Source organism: Topomyia yanbarensis, chromosome 3 (genome assembly GCF_030247195.1).
Source record: "Topomyia yanbarensis strain Yona2022 chromosome 3, ASM3024719v1, whole genome shotgun sequence".
NCBI classification, from domain to species: domain Eukaryota; kingdom Metazoa; phylum Arthropoda; class Insecta; order Diptera; family Culicidae; genus Topomyia; species Topomyia yanbarensis.
In genome coordinates this window covers 193,839,421-193,856,656 of record NC_080672.1, presented here as the reverse complement: position 1 = coordinate 193,856,656, position 17,236 = coordinate 193,839,421, and the positions used below count along the sequence as shown (strand labels likewise).

The following is a 17,236-nucleotide window of genomic DNA, read 5'->3' as shown; positions in this document are numbered from 1 at the left end:
TCTCGCACGGTGATTTATCGACATCACGATTTAGCTACATGAGCCTTCCCCAGGGCACATGTCTAAGCCCTCTTCTCTACAATTTTTATGTGAATGACAATGACGAATGCCTTGTCAATTCCTGCCCGCTAAAGCAGCTTGCAGATGACTGTGTGGTCTCTATTACAGGTCCCAAAGCCGTCCACTTGCAAGGACCACTGCAAGATACCTTGGACAATTTGTCTGCTTGGGCTCTCCAGCTGGATATCGAGTTCTCTACGGAGAAAACTGAGCTAGTTATATGTTCTAGGAAGCGTGAACCAGCGAACATCAATTCATCTTCGTATAACACACCCTACCCGCAGACTATTACTTCATCGTTTCGGACAGTCTCAGCTTCATTGAGGCCATCCGTACGGCGAAGCCTGGAAAGCACTCATCGTATTCCCTGGATAAAATACGGGAATATCTGAGTGCTTTATCTGAAAAATCTTATCAGATTACCTTGGTTTGGGTCCCATCTCATTGCTCTATTGCGGGCAATGAGAAGGCGGACTCTTCAGCCAAGGTGGGCGCATTAGAAGGGGGCAATTACGAGAGACCAAGTTGCTTCAATGAATTTTTCAGCATGTCTCGTCAGAGGACGCTCGATAGTTGGCAAAATTCATGGAACAATGGGCATCTGGGACGCTGGCTACATTTCATTATCCCGAAGGCATCAACGAATGCTTGGTTTAAGGGATTGGATGTGAACCGGGACTTTATTCGTACGATGTCTAGGCTCATGTCCAACCTTTACACGTTTAATGCGCATCTTCATCGTACAGGGCTTGCTGACAGTAATCATTGTGTGTGTGAACGGCTATCACGACATCGAGCTTGTTGTTTGGCTGTGCGCAGAGTATTGTGTTGGCCCCTTTTGATAACCGTCCATCCAGAACATCGTGACACACGTCATAAGAACATCAAGACAGCAACGAAGTGCTAATAATCATCCGAAATATCGACCCTCCCCTCGACCCTGCGATTACGTGTTGGAAACCACTACAATAAAGTGTACATATCCGCCACAATCATCAACCAGCCAACGACAATGTGAATTTTACAATATGTATCCTACTTCCTACGTTTTTCCTTTACTAAAATAAGATGGGAGCAAGCCACCCCTAAATACGGCTTCCTCTTCCCCCACTAACATATGTCATGTACCTTAAAACAATGAACTGTCGGCCTCGTTAAGCTACCGCATTTGGGCCTATATAAACATAGTTATATAAAAAAGAAACATTTATCTTAAACTATAGAATCGGAGCGACGCAGCACACATGCTACTCAATAGGGTAAAGTGCCTATTTTCACCATACTAAGCAGGGTGCCTCACTAATTCATTAATTTCTCGGCCTACAATCAATGAAATGCGAAAAAATTGACATGAACAGCTTTGCTTCGTTGTTAAGAACCAATATAATAACACAAATGCACTGAAAACAGTGAAATTCTCGTGTTTGAGCGCAACGAAAACTCGAATCGAGTGCCACAGCTCGCACAACCTTTCGGGTGGAATTCATTGTAGACCTGCCTATAACGAAGTCGAATTGCATGACATGCCCTTCTCACGGTCCGTGTACTTAGTTAGCTTGTTCAGGATTACTCTCTCTCTAACAGTACCAAGAGACATATTGACCTATACGCTGGAAGATCTCCATGTTTTCCTGGCATCGGAAGCAGCATCAGCTTCTGTCGCTTCCAGTTATCGGATCATTCCGGGCTCTCATATATCGCTTTTTTCAGCGATATACGAGAGGCTGGTACAGGGTCCTTCCACTCGAGCTTCTTCTTCGTGATCATCCTCCTCACTGTACGGCGAAGATTGGTTCAAGTTGCGGGGAAAACCTTTCGATGGTGCCCTCTAGCTTCTCCGGACACCTTTCAGGTGGTGCAGCTGGGCCTTTTATCTTTGCCATGCCAACTTTGTAGGCGTCTCCTCGAGAATTCGCGTTGGCTTTGTGGCAAAGCTCATCAATTCAAGCCTTCTTGTTCAGCTCGACTGCTTTGTTAAAAGGGGTGAGGTTCATACGAATCGCACATATCGGTGCGGAAATACGGTATGAACACTGCGATCCCATACTAAATCTTTAAATTTCAAAAGCCTTTCGGTAAATCTCACGCATATTGAATATTAAACCACAAATAAATCGCCAGGAGTCTTATGTGAATTCAGATTGTTTCCCAATAGAAATTATTTTAGAATGCAACTACCGATCTCTATCGACTGTTGCGTTTAAAATGGGATCGATTCAGAAGTCGGTCTGTCAGCCTTGCTATGAGATGTTTGTTTGAGAATTCATGAGCGGCTCCTTCCTTCCGCGAAAGTAAACGTTTTGTTTGATGTTAGACTGGATCGACGATTTTATTCGGACGTCCTATTTACCATATTGACCAATCTTGGCCAAAATAAAGAAATAATGGGATGGCAATTTCCAAAACTACTAGAATAGTTTTCAATGACGAAAAGCAAAACTCTATGAAAGCTATTGTGTTCGGGCTCACTTAGTAGTTGTGTCAAATGACGGTGGCGTAGAACAGTTTTTGGAAACGCACCTAGTATTTGGCGCAACCCTTAATTGATGACAAACCTATACCGCCTAAATAGCTATTCGAGCAGTTAGTTGTATGCAAGATGTGGTACGCAAAGTGTCCACATAATCGCTTAATATATTTCATGGCAGTCCTGGTCCAACCACCGCAGAGTTTCGATCGTAAAATACACTTGAGTCCTAACACAATAAAGTTTAATTCGATTTCGTAAAGTTATTTGAATTTGTACTGAAGATTACCCTCCATCCTCCAGTGATCGCGTTATGTGAATTTATGTTAATCACGTTACGTTACGTTAATTTACATCCGATGATAGTTAAATTGATCCAGAAGTCTGAGAGTCTGTTCCGGAATTTCCCGCCCGCCGTTCTATGTGCCAGTAGGACCACCCGCCTTCCCGAACCTCATCCAACATATTTTGGTGCCTTGACCAGGATTTAGCGCTTACGACCAAGCTATCGAGCGTTCTTGAGGTTCTTTAAAGGACAGATCGCCATCTTCCAAGTATTCATCAATTGTTCTTGGCCGTTGGGCGCCATCGAAACCGTTTCAAAGCCGCGCCAGTTCGCCATTGCAATTCTGAACAATTGAACCAAGCCAAGCTGCCTTGAAGTCTGGATTTCTCCGCTAGCAGTTTTTGATATTATACAAGGCCTTATACATACAGGATATATACAAGCATTTGGAACAAAATAAATACAAGGCACAAACTTGCTTTGGTCAGGTGAGAGTCTTTCCAATCCATTAAATTTATTTTGTCAGTGCTACCTGGTCATCTGTTTGCCAGGTCTGCCCTACCGCACCCGCTGTCGTCTACCGCCTCACCTTTACCGAATCCACCAGTGGCGTATGCGAGCTAATACAAGGACCATGACTTATTAGAATTATAACAAACCAAGGCATATATCCGCCTTGATCAGGTGAGAACCTTTCCAAGTACTTATTCTCTTCCCGCCAGTGCTACCGGGTCTTTATTTTATCAGATATTACCGACATACCGTGAATTCCCGATCAGCGTTTGCTACGATGGAAGGCTTTAGAACCAAGCAACAATTGACAACGAGGAGAACTACGTTGCTCGCTTCGTTGAGCCGCGCCGAGCAGTTCATGGAACGATACAATGAGAAACGGGACAAGCTCGAGGCATCCATACGCTTGGAAAATTTGAACATGCTTTGGCAAGCACTGGAGGAAGTACAGACGGAATTAGAGGATGGCGAGGAAACGAATGAAGGTCTGGTGAGAAATTTAAATTTCCGTGCACATTTTGAGCCTATGCTCTTCAAAATAAAAGCTTTCCTTTGCTCTAAAATCCCTCCTCCTATCAGTTCACACAACGACCTCCCTCACAACACAAACACAGGGTCCACCTCCACTCTTCACGGTCTAAAACTGCCTACAATCTCGTTACCGGAGTTCTCTGGCGATTATAAGGACCGGCTAGCTTTCCACGACACATTTTCCGCGCTCATACACTCGAATCCTGACGTGGCAGATATCCAAACATTTCATTATCTACGCGCAGCTTTAAAAGGGGAAGCAGCGCAGATTGTTGAATCCATCGGAATTAGTGTCGCCAACTACAAACTGTCATGGGACTCTTTAACTAACCGATACTCCAACGAATATTTACTTAAAAAACGCCATCTTCAAGCGCTGTTTGATACTACAGAAATGGCAAGGGAGACTGCCTCAACATTGCATGCGATTGTTGATGAATTTGAGCGACATGCGAAGATTTTGGGACAATTGGACGAGCCGGTTGATTCATGGAGCACTATTCTGGAGCATCTTCTTTGCACACGTTTACACACTGATACGTTAGCAGCCTGGGAGGATCACGCATCAACTTTAGACAAGCCCACCTACAAGTGTTTAATTGGCTTCCTTCAACGTCGCATGATGGAATTGCATGGAATCGATTTCGGTCAATCATCACCATGCAATTCCATCCACATCCTCAGCATGCATTGGTGATTCGGAAAAGACCATTCATGCAAATGTTTTGTCTCATGTAGCGACTGAGAATGTTCCGTTCAAATGCTATGTCTGCGACCAACACCACCCCTTAATAAAGTGTTCAAAGTTCGAACGGCTCCCGATAGCCGAGAAAATGAGCTAATGAATGCAAATCACTTGTGTCTGAATTGTTTCCGTGCCGATCACTATGCGAGAAACTGTACATCCAGGTACAGTTGCAGATTTTGCAGAAGACGTCACCACTCACTCATCCATTCAGCATTTGCCGACAACTTAAGCCGAGTTAATCAAAATACTGTCCCTTCATCCTCAGGAAGTTACCCATTAACATCGACACAAACGCGCGATGGTCCCATTAATGAATCTTCGATGTTTTCCGCGACAACTGCCGTCAAATTAGCGAAACCTGGCCACCATTCACCGCTGCCTGATGCCGAGAAGAGTATTTTAATGCTGACGGTGGTTCTGGTTGTAGTCGATCGATATGGGAAGGAACATTTGGCTCGAGCTTTGCTGGACTGTGGTTCGCAGCCAAACATAATTTCCGAAAGAATGGTACAAATCCTTCGGTTAAAGCGAAAAAGGGCAAATGTGCTTATTCAGGGAATAGGTAACCAGCCACAACATGTAACTCAATCCGTTTCCACACAAGTCCGGTCTCGCAAGGAAGATTTCGCTTTGGATGTGAACTTCTTTGGAAAAGGTAACGTCAAACTTACCAGCCTGTGACGTGCTAATTGATGACTTTTTTTTTATATTGTGTAAAGTTTTGTTTATAAAATTTTAATAACTATTTACAATTCATTATCTAAGACAAAATTCAATTCATTTAGATTCACTATGTTGCATTGGTTTATGAAGCTCGTATAACGAATAAAAAGTTGTAGAATTTGTGATTTTGTTGTTCTTGCCATTCCACTTAATGTAGGTCTGATGAGATCCGAGAACGTCAGTCTACGCCATCCGTGCAGTTGTACTATTATTTTTCGCTGTAGTATTTCCCACGCATCTTTTACCCGTGGACACTCGCAAAATTTGTGCTGTAAGGTTTCGACCACGGTGTTGCAGTATTCGCAGTTTTCATCATCCGACCGTCGTAGGATGAACAACAGTCGTCTGTGCTCAGTTTTTCCGTTGACTAACAGGAACAAATTGCTTCTCTGGGCTGATGTGAGTCCTCGGGTTCGATGAATGTTTAGCCAAACTCGAATCCATCTTACGTTGGGATTTTCTTGTACCACTTTTGGTTCCTCTGTGTTGTCCACGTAGAGTCGGTGGATAAGATTTACGGAAGGGTTCTGTTGAATTTGTGTGGGTATGTGCGGAAGTTGTTGGAGAATTAATTTTAAGCAAGGACAGTCTGCAGGAGGATTCGAGGGATTGGGATTATTATTGGGTAGAAAGGACTTGTAGAAGGGTATGGAATCGATTTCTTTCATATGGCGGTTGATTAATAGCGACTTGCATTTTAGTGCCGGTAGCTGAAGTTTTAGGCCTCCTAGCTCCCGATCTCGTGCTAGTTGTTGTATTGGCACTCGAGCTGGTATCCCTCGCCACAAGAAATTTCCCATCAGTGAGGTTAGTTTCGCTATATGAACACTCGCCGGCGGTATGATGGATGATAGGTACCAAATACGGGACGTAGCAAACATGTTCAACACAGTTACTTTTTGCAGCAGTGTCAGCGAGCGTGCTGTTTGTAGAAACAAAAGTTGAGAGAATTTTCCCACCGTTTTATCCCAGTTCAATTTAACCATTGCTCGAATCGAATTTGCGAAGATCACACCCAGTATCTTCACAGTTTCTGCCGTCTGCAGCCATGGTATATCCATTGGGTTGCCGTCAATGAATCCCACGTCAATGGAAATTGTTTTCGCCAAGTTTAGTCTCGCGCCCGAAACCCGAGAGAAGCGGGAGAAGACGTCATGTATTCGCTCTATTTTTGCCGTCGTGGTAGCGATAATACTTATATCATCGGCATAAGCTACGATCAGGTCGTTGCCGCATACGTGTTCGAGTTGGTTCAGGAGTGGTACCAAGAAGAGGGCAAAACACAAGCTACTGAGAGGATTGCCTTGAGCTACCGACCGCTGTATGGGAAAGGGAGACGACAAATGTCCGTTGACAAGCAGTCGTGACGACGACCTTTCGGCTAGTTGGGACAGCATCTCTACCAATCTGGGGTTGATACCGATTGCGCACATGTTCCCGAATAGAAATCTTCGGTTCACCCGATCGAACGCGTGGTCCAGATCAAATGAGATTAGTTTCGCTCTTTGTTTGCGTTGGATCAGCTGAGCGATTCTGTCTTTGAGAGATAGAGTTGCTTGGAAAATGTTCCGATCGGTGTTGGAGCATTTTTGTACGTCTCCCAAAAGCCGATGGGCACTCACCACTTTCTCAAGCCTTGTTTTGAGAATGCGGGACAGAAGTTTGTAGTCATAGTTGATGAGTGAGATTGGTCTGTACGAGTGAGCAGTGTCTCCTGTGCCTTTCTTTTTCACCAGTACGAAGATGCTGTCCACAAACTTGGAGGGGAAATTAGATGCTAGAGCTTCATTCAATATGAGGTTGATTTCCCGATGGATGACGTCGAAAGTTCGTAGGTAGAATTCTCTCGGAAGACCATCCGACCCTGGAGATTTCCTCGGTGCGCTTGTTTTTATTGCCGACAAAATTTCGGTTGTTGTTATCTCACTCATGCAGTGCTCGTTCGCTTCGTCGTTCTCGGGGATTTTTCTAGCACAAACAAAGTCAGCGTCCCGCTCCTGTTCCGTCTCCTGTTCAGTATACAGCTCTCGGTAATATTGTAACATGTGTTGTTCGATGTCTTCGGAGTGTTCGAGGAACTCATTCCTCTCCTTTTGTAAACGTGTGATCGTCGTTCGTTTTCGCCTGCGCTCCCCAAGTTGAAAAGTGGAGAGAGGTTCACCAGCGATGTATGTTTCGTTGATCCGTACAAACATGCGCGTGAATTCTCGTTCTAGTTTTAACATTTCTGCTTTGACACGGTTGATGGTCGTCAGCATGGTTGCGTCCCGATAATAGTCGTCGTACGCCCGACGCAGTTGGGCGTATAATCGTTGTTGTTCGTGGTGGAAATCGTCGAACGCTAATTTCGACTTCCACCGAAAAAAAGATTTTATTTTGGTCTTGGCATACGATAGCCACCATTCCATCCAAGAACGAAAATTGTGACGTTGGCGAGTCCAATACTGCCACCGGAATCCAAACTCTTCGATATTTTCTTCTGTTAGAAGGTGCGGGCGGAGGGACCAGAAGCCCCGGCCTGGTGCTCGACCGAGGTGTGGAAGGCATACTCGTGTAGTGACAGCTTTGTGGTTTGTAAACGAACACACATGCGTGTCCGCCGTCCTCAGGTGGCTGAGAAGTCCCGAGGTAACGTACAATCGATCTATCCTCGACATCGAGTTGTGCGTGATGTAAGTGTGGCCGGGAGTTTGTGGACGAAGTTTTACCCATGCGTCGTGTAGCTGGATTTGCCCGACAGCAGTTTGGAGAGCCGGGCTTGAGTTGTACCCCGTTGCGTCGCATTGTCTCAACACGCAATTGAAATCGCCTGCCAAGATAATGTGTTCGGTTCTGTGTCTAAGGTAGTATGCGAGAGTGTTGTTGAAGAATCTTTCCCGCTCGGCTCTCGCTTGGGAACCCGATGGTGCGTAGACGTTGCAGAGAGTTGTATCTTGTATTCGTAGTGCTGTTAGACGTCCATCGAGACTTTTCTCGACGTGTGAGAAACGAATGTGCTCTTTCAAAGCGATTGCGGTTCCCCTTCTGGCATGATCTACATTGCTGATTACGTTGAAACCAGGCAAGGATAGTTGTTCGTTTTCGACCTCCTGCATGAAAACGATGTCCAGTTCCATTGTACGGACGAACGAGCGTAGCGCGTTTAATTTTGTCGTGTTTGATATTGTGTTGATGTTGATGGTAGCAATATTGTAGCTGGTGTACTCCATTACAAATTGCTAATATCCTCAGGCGACTCGTCGCCGCCATAGTGTCGTTTTTTTCCCGGGGGTTTTCGTAGTGAGCGTCGGCTATTTGTCGAAGTTGATGATCGATCGGTTTCCTCATCGTCGCTTTTTCGTTCTGCTGAAGTAGTTCTACGTGGTGCGTCTCCCCCGCTAACCATTTGTAGGCTCGGGGTTTTGAAGATTCCTTCGGTGGCTAAAATCGTGTGTCGACCGGGAGCTAGATCGGTATTGGGTCGTTGTTGCTGGGGTTTGCTTGTGTTCGAGGGTGGCATCGGGAGCATCACCGCGTTCTGTTTTAGCTGTGTGTCCGCTGTGTTATTGGTCGGTTTCAGTATTGACGGCTTAGTTTGCGGAGGTTTGTGGGGAGTCGGCTTCGGGCGTGCCGGTTGTTTTACGACTTTTGCGTAGGACGAGTTTGCTTGATCTGCGTCAAATTTTTGGACCAGAAGCTTTTTATTCTGGATGCATGATATACCACTGTGTACGGATTCATTACAGTGGCGGCAGGTTTGCAGTTGACCATAATAGGCAATTGCCGTTGTTTCCCCGTCTATGGTGACAAAAGAAGGGATATTCTTCTTCACCAGCATCTTTGCAACCCGAACACCAGTCGGGATGCCACCGAAAGCGTATCTCTCGTCCCACATCAATTCGTGGACAGAGAGCACGTCACCGTATGTCTGTAGGAACTGGATAATTTTCTCGTTTGTCACATCTTCGGAGAGATCAAATAATTTCACCTCCACTGCTCCGTCCTCCATGGTGATCCGTAGTTTGTAGGTTTTGCCGTCGATCTCCGTCTCGTGTATATTGTCGTGCTCTTCTACGATTTTTTGTGCCAATGCCAGTTCGTCGACCTTGACGAAAGCGCAACCGAGACTCCGGCTTGGTTGGATTCGAATGACGTGCTGTTTATCCAGCGAAAGAATCGAACTAACGAAATTGTGTAGGTCCTCATAGGAAGGTTTTCGTGGGAGTTGCGCATAATCGATGCGAAACGTATTCTCGCGACGTCTCATGATGACACTTGGGCACCCGACGCGCGCGAATCCTAAGCGGTGGGGTCAACGAAAACCCAGGAGCTTGATTTTAATATCCAAAAATAGAAGAAAAAGCCTGTGCACGACTTCCGAATAACTAGCGAAACTAAAATGCGTCTGCTTGACTCGGAGAGTGAGCGCTAACTGACTGGTGTCTTCCAGAGAAATTATTTTTGGCCGATCCAAATTTCAACAAACGAGCCGGTATTGATATGATTATCGGAAACGAACACTTTTTCTCATGTTTTAAAACAGCTGCAAGAATTGAGCTATCCAATTCCCTGCCGACGTTAGTGGACAGCATCTTCGGATGGTTAGTTTCAGGAACAGCGACTGTATTTCAACCCTCACATGAAGTTTTGCATCACTCCGTTACCGCTGTTTCACTTGCCACCCTCCAGGAAAGTTTAGAACGGTTTTGGGAAACAGAAGAGCTGCCAAACCAAGCCAATTATTCCATAGATGAGCAAAACTGTGATCAGTTATATGCAGCGAATGTTGCCATAGATTCTGAGGGAAGATACGTGGTGCGATTTCCCCGCCACCCCAACTTCGAAGAAATGCTTGGGGAGTCTAAAGCGGCTGCACAGAGACGTTTTGAATCACTAGAGCGAAGGTTGTACCACGATGACCAGTTGCAAAAAGAATATAGTAAATTCCTTCATGAGTACATAGCCCTTGGACATATGCGCCTGGTTCCACCCCACGACAAATTTGTTTCCAACCAATGTTTCCTCCCATATCACCCGGTTGTCAAAGAGGCAAGCACGACAACCAAGCTTCGCGTCGTTTTTGACAGATCAGCTAAGACGTCATCAGGTCACTCTCTTAATGACGCACTGCTGGTAGGACCAGTAGTACAAGACGATTTACTTTCAATCATTCTAAGATTTCGTACATATCCTGTAGCATTGGTCGCGGACATCGAAAAAATGTACCGTCAAGTAAAACTAAATACCGATGATACACCCTTCCAACGTATATTATGGCGCTTCTGTCGGCAAGAACCAATACAAACTTACGAACTTCTAACAGTTACCTACGGCCTCGCTTCCTCGTCGTTTCTTGCAACTAGAACCCTCCAACAGCTTGCCGAAGACGAAGGAAGGTCGTACCCCTTGGGAGGTCCAGCTCTGCGAAAAGGCTTTTACGTTGATGATTTCATCGCCGGAGCTCAATCAGTGGAAGAAGCAACACAACTACGATCTGAGTTGAATGAACTGTTATCCAAAGGCGGATTTTCTCTGCGAAAATGGACATCGAGCAAGCTCCAGGTTCTACAGGGCCTTTCGGCGGATGAAATTGGAACTCACTCATCTTTGAAGTTCGACAAGGATGAAACTGTCAAAGCTCTCGGCATCTCATGGGAACCTCAAAGAGACGTATTGAGATTCGATACTAACATCAGCCAGAAAGGAAAGTTGACAAAGCGAGCAATACTTTCCGAAATTTCACAACTTTTCGACCCATTGGGTCTGATCGCTCCAGTTATAATACGCGGAAAAATTCTAATGCAACACCTGTGGTTGGAGTCCTGTGGATGGGATGATGAAGTTCCCGAGAACATAGCAACGAAATGGAAACGATACTCCGAGCAGCTACCATTACTAACTGGTTTCAGAGTGAGCCGCTATGCCTTTCTGCCGAACGCAGAGATTCAACTACACACGTTTGCAGACGCCTCCGAAACAGCCTATGGAGCATGTACATACGCAACATCCGTCGACACTCAGTGCAATATTTCAGTACAACTGTTGGCTTCAAAATCTCGTGTAGCACCGCTCAAGCGGGTTACTCTTCCTATGCTGGAGTTGTGTGCTGCTGATCTTGCCGCAAAACTCCATTCCAGGATAATCCAAGCACTGCAGATCAACATCGCCTCATCGTTTTTTTGGTCCGACTCCATGGTTACATTACAATGGCTGAAATCTCCGCCAAACACCTGGAAAACCTACATAGCCAATCGAGTGTCGGCTATTCAGACTGCTACCCACGGAGCGCAATGGAAACATGTTGCTAGTAAGCAAAACCCAGCTGACCTAGTATCACGGGGTCTGGAGACAAGTGAACTTTTAAGCAGCGCAGTTTGGAAACATGGTCCCGCCTGGTTATCCCTCATCCAAGAACAGTTTCCTTCATCGAGCATTCCCGATTACCCCAACGATGGAAAAGAAAGACGAAAGGTGGTAGTTGCTAGCGCCAAAATAGAACCACTGCACAATTCCTACTTTTCACGATTTTCATCGCACAATCGACTTGTTCGCGTTACAGCTTATTATCTCCGGTTTGCCCAAAGATGTCTCATGAAAACCCGGACGCAGTTATCCAATTTCGCTTACAGTCAAGGAGTTGACAAACGCCCAATCGATTCTCGTTCGAATTGCTCTGCATGATGTGTTCAAGCAGGAGATCAAAGATTTGACAAGGGACAGAACAGTTTCCAAGCATTCCTCACTTCGACTTCTCAAGCCTTTTGTAGACCCGGAATGAACGATAAGAGTGGGAGGGAGGTTGAGATTGTCTGAGCAGCCCTACATTCATAAACACCCAGCCCTTCTACCAAGTTTCCATCCCTATACCCGCCTCCTCGCTAAACACTATCACCTGAAACTTATGCACGGTGGCGGTCGGCTTACTCTTGCTACCATGAAGGAGAAATATTGGCCAATAAATGGAAGACGCCTAATGAGAAGCGTTATCCGAGGATGCTACCAATGCGCCCGAGTGAGTCCTGTTCCTGCGAGTCAATGTATGGGGCAACTACCTCTAGCTCGAATTACTTCAAGCCGCCCGTTCACTGCTAGTGGAGTGGACTATGCCGGTCCAATATATTTGATACCTATACCTATCCACAAGAAAGCAAACGCAGCGAAGGCATACATTTGTATATTTGTTTGCTTTAGTACAAAGGCCGTTCACATTGAGTTGGTAAGCGACCTCTCCACGCCAGCCTTTATAGCCGCGCTACGACGTGTCATTGCCCGGAGAGGTCGTCCAACTGACATCTTCTCGGACAACGGCAAGAACTTCGAGGGTGTCAAAAACGAACTCGAGCACCTATACCACTGGCTCGGAGGCAACGAAGGGGAAGCCATTCAGTCACACTGCGCCAACGAAGGCATCAATTGGCACTTAAATCCGCCAAAGGCTCCCAACTCTGGCGGTTTATGGGAAGCTGCAGTGAAGGTTGCTAAAAATCACATGTACGGCCAGTTGAGAAATTCCCGTTTGTCATTCGAGGACTTGAACACAGTCCTGACAGAAATCGAAGCCGCAATGAATTCTCGACCATTGGTACTACTTTCCGAAGATCCGAACGATTTATCCTGAACTCCGCTAGCGAATGACGGATCTCAATAGTAGCATGTCTGTAATAACATACGTACATGGATCTATTGAGAACCAGAGCTACAGGTCCATAGCCCTGGTAAAGGAGGATGGTTGTGATGATCTGGACCGAGATCACCACGTAAAGCAAGGTAAGGCATAACCCCAATTCCAAGGCGTGAAGCGACCCGTGCCGAGGGATGAGTGATCGAGGGGGTGAAAAAGATGCTCGATCGTTAACGGAGCCTGTGGGGTACCTGGGCAACCCCCAAAGTAAGCGTCCCTTACCATGCTAATGCGGAACTCTGGCGTGGCGGACATTTATTTCTCGCGCGACTCGTGGGACTTTACATGGAGTTAACAAAAAATAAAAACAAACAGACGGAGGTGCCAAACCCCTTCGCTAGAGGTGGTTTGGCGAGGTCTCCCCCCGTGGGGAGAGTAGCGGAGCGATGAGTGCTGCATCTGAAAGCACCAGTGACCGCCCAGCAGCGGTAGGAAATAGCCCTACCAATGCACCGGAGGGGCCACTATCTGCGATGCGCAAAGTAGCGAAGCAACTCGATTGAATAATCGAGTTCACTAGCGCAAAGCAGAATATAGCCAAGTAGTTGAAGTTGAGCCTCCTGGAGCTCCTGAAAGCTGTTCGTGTCGCAAGACAGGAACAGCAGGCCTATGCTACGAGGGTGGAATGTCGGGAGAGGCCCGACAGAGAAACCCAGACAGTGGCCTCCAAGAAGGAGGAAAGAGAGAAGGTCGATAGAGGTTCACAGACAGTGGCCTTCACCTTCTAAGGAGCAGCCACGTCGATCGGAGCGGCGACCGAGTTCCCCTCGAAGGGAAAAGGCAAGGGCAATCGCAAGACGTCATCGAACGCGAAGCGCCCTAGGAAGTCGCCAGGCGAGGGTGCCAAAACCGACACCACTCGGCGTGCAACCGTTAAGGCCAAACGCCGTTTGGCCGAGGTAAGCGAGGGCGAGAGTGACCTCGCTGTGGAGAGCGATGGTACCAGCAACCCGGCACGACCGGGGCAGGGGGGCTCAAACCCCTGGACGCTGGTCACCAAGAAAAAGCCGGCACCGACACCGGAGGTACCGCGGCCTGCGAAGAAGGCCAAGGACAGAGGCGAAGCCTTATGGTTAAAAACCGACAAGGACAAATACGCCGATGTCCTAAAATCGATGAAGGCGGCCGAAAGCCTCTCGGCCCTTGGGCAGGATGTGCGTAGCGTAAGACGCACCAACACGGGAGAGATGCTTCTGGTGCTGAAGCGAGGCGCACAATCTAGTGCAGTATACAAGGCCTTGGCCCAAGAGGTCCTTGGTGAAGGCGTCCAAATCAGGTCGCTAGGTGCGGAAACGACTCTCCAGTGCAAGCACTTGGACGAGTTCACGACCGCAGAAGACGTCGTCGCAGCCGTTAAGGAGCATTTCGACGTCACAATCGAGCGGGCCTCTGTGCGATTGAGAGATGGACCTTCTGGCACCCAAGTAGCCTACCTCAGGCTACTGAAGGCGGATGCCAAAAAGGTAAACGAGAAAGGGAAGCTGAAGATCGGCTGGTCGGTATGCCCTATTAGTATACCCCAGCCGCCTTCAGTGGATAGGTACTATCGGTGCTTTGAGTCCGGCCACAAAGCATACGAGTGCAAAGGCATAGATAGGAGCAAACTATGTCGTCGCTGCGGCGAGGAGGGACATAAAGAGCGGGGGTGCACTAAGGCACACAAGTCCCTTATCTGCACCGCTAAGAAGCAAGCCCATAAACATGCTATGGGCGGACCTTCGTGTCCCTTCGGTGAGTTAAATAAGAAGAAGCCGTGAACGTCACACAGCTAAATCTTAACCATTGTGCAGCAGCCCAACAGCTGCTGTGGCAGTCGGTCTCGGAGTCGAGGACAGATGTCGCCCTCTTATCAGACCCGTACCGCATCCCTGCCGGCAACGGCAATTGGGTGTCGGACGGGTCTGGAATGGTGGCAATCTGTACAACGGGACGGTTCCCGGTTCAAGAGGTAATACACCCCTCCGCCGAGGGTGTGGCGATTGCCAAGATCAATGGTGTGTTCTATTGCAGCTGCTACGCCCCACCAAGGTGGCTAATAGAACAGTTCTACCAGATGATAGACAGGCTCTCGTCGGACCTAGTGGGCCGGAAACCGGTAGTAATAGCGGGAGACTTTAACGCGTGGGCAGTGGAGTGGGGCAGCCGCTGTACAAATAGCAGGGGTCAAGCGCTAATGGAAGCGCTAAACTCGATACTGTGCTAGCTAATAATGGCTCCGCTAGTACATTCCGTAGAAACGGAGTGGAGGCGTGGATTGACCTAACATTTGCCAGCCCGAGTCTGGCTCCAGGCATGGAATAGAGGGTAGACGAAGGCTACACCCATAGCGATCATTTAGCAATCCGCTTTAAGATCAACTATGGTGTGCAGCATCCGAGGGCGGAAGATCCCTGTCAGGTACGCGGGTGGAAGTCCAATCACTTCGACAGCGAAGCTTTCACCGCGGCCCTGGGACTGGAGGCCAACACCGACAGTCTAAGCGGGGATGCGCTGGTAGCTGTTCTATCACGCGCGTGCGACGCCACTATGCCGAGAAAAACACTGCCAAGAAACGGTAGATGCCCGGTATACTGGTGGAGTGCCGACATTGCAGCTCTACGGTCAGCCTGCCTCAGAGCTAGACGTAGGATGCAAAGAGCTCGCACCGAGGATGCAAGAGAGAACCGCCGTGAAGTGTTTCGAGCTGCGAAATTAGCCCTTAACAAGGCTATTAAAAGCAGCAAGAGAGCGTGTTTCGACAACCTGTGTGAGAGTGCCAACGCGAATCCGTGGGGTGACGCCTACCGGATTGTGATGACCAAGACCAAAGGGGCCTCCTCACCCCCAGAACGGTCTCCGGACCGGTTGGCAACGATTATCGAAGTACTCTTCCCGTCTCGAGCCACAAGCCCCTGGCCACCTGCACTACGAGACAGTGCGGGCACGGTCGAAATGGTGGCTCCAGTGACGAATGAAGAACTACTCGCAGTGGCTAAATCCCTAGCAATGAACAAAGCTCCAGGGCCGGATGGAGTTCCAAACAACGCTCTCAAGGCAGCGATCATAGCGAACCCGAACATGTTCAGGCTAGCTATGCAGAGATGCCTTGACGAGTGCCGTTTCCCCGATAGATGGAAAAGGCAGAAATTGGTGCTGTTGCCGAAGCTCGGGAAGCCGCCAGGCGACCCATCGGCGTACAGACCAATCTGTCTGATCGACACGACTGGCAAACTGCTTGAGAGGATCATCCTCTACAGGCTCACCCCGTACGCGGAAGGTACGGACGGTCTGTCAAGCAACCAGTTTGGCTTTCGGAAGGGTAAGTCCACAGTGGACGCTCTCAACTCAGTGATAAATACTGCTGAGATAGCGATTCAACAAAAAAGCGAGGTATTCGATACTGTGCGTTAGTGACACTTGACGTGAAGAACGCATTCAACAGCGCAAGCTGGGATGCCATCGCGCTCTCGTTACACCGGCTTAGCCTACCGGTGGGTCTGTACCGGATCCTGGAAAGTTACTTCCAGAACCGCGTACTGCTATACGAGACCGATGCCGGTCAGAAAAGGGTTCCGATTACCGCCGGAGTCCCGCAGGGCTCGATCCTAGGCCCGGTGCTATGGAACCTCATGTATGACGGGGTTCTGAGACTGAAGTTCCCTCCTGGGGTCAAGATCGTCGGCTTTGCCGACGACGTAACCTTGGAGGTCTACGGGGAGTCAATTCCTGAGGTAGAACTAACCGCAGAACACGCGATTAGCACGGTGGAGGAATGGATGAGCGCGAGAGGCCTGGAGCTCGCTCATCATAAGACGGAGGTAGTTATCGTCAACAACCGCAAGTCGGCACAACATGCAGTTATCCATGTGGGAGAAGTCGCGATCACTTCACAGCGAAGTCTGAAGTCTCTCGGAGTCATTATAGACGACAAGCTGACCTTCGGCAGCCATGTCGACTATACATGCAAGAGAGCGTCGACTGCTGTTGCGGCTCTATCGAGAATGATGTCCAACAGCTCAAAGGTGTGCGCCAGTAGACGTAGGTTACTGGCAGGCGTTGCCGTATCTATCCTCAGGTACGGCGGCCCGTCATGGTCAAGAGCACTGAGGGTAACCAGTTACCTACAGAAACTGGAGAGCACCTACCGCGTGATGTGGCTCAGAGTGATATCTGCCTACCGCACGGTATCACACGATGCATCCTGCGTGATAGCGAGCATGATGCCAGTCGGGCTGGTCATTCGGGAAGATGAGGAGTGCTTTGAGCTAC

General features: G+C 48.0%; 2 protein-coding genes across 3 annotated transcripts in view; one reads left to right on the top strand and one right to left on the bottom strand.

Annotated features, from left to right (window-relative positions):
* LOC131693279 (mucin-4-like) overlaps positions 1-17,236 on the bottom strand; it is a 596,199-nt gene that overhangs the window by 260,089 nt on the left and 318,874 nt on the right. The window lies entirely within an intron of this gene.
* On the top strand, positions 10,156-12,925 carry LOC131687522 (uncharacterized). Its single transcript, XM_058971615.1, has 2 exons — positions 10,156-11,614; positions 12,546-12,925. The coding sequence occupies exons 1-2, from the start codon at positions 10,156-10,158 to the stop codon at positions 12,923-12,925; spliced, it is 1,839 nt and encodes a 612-aa protein (XP_058827598.1).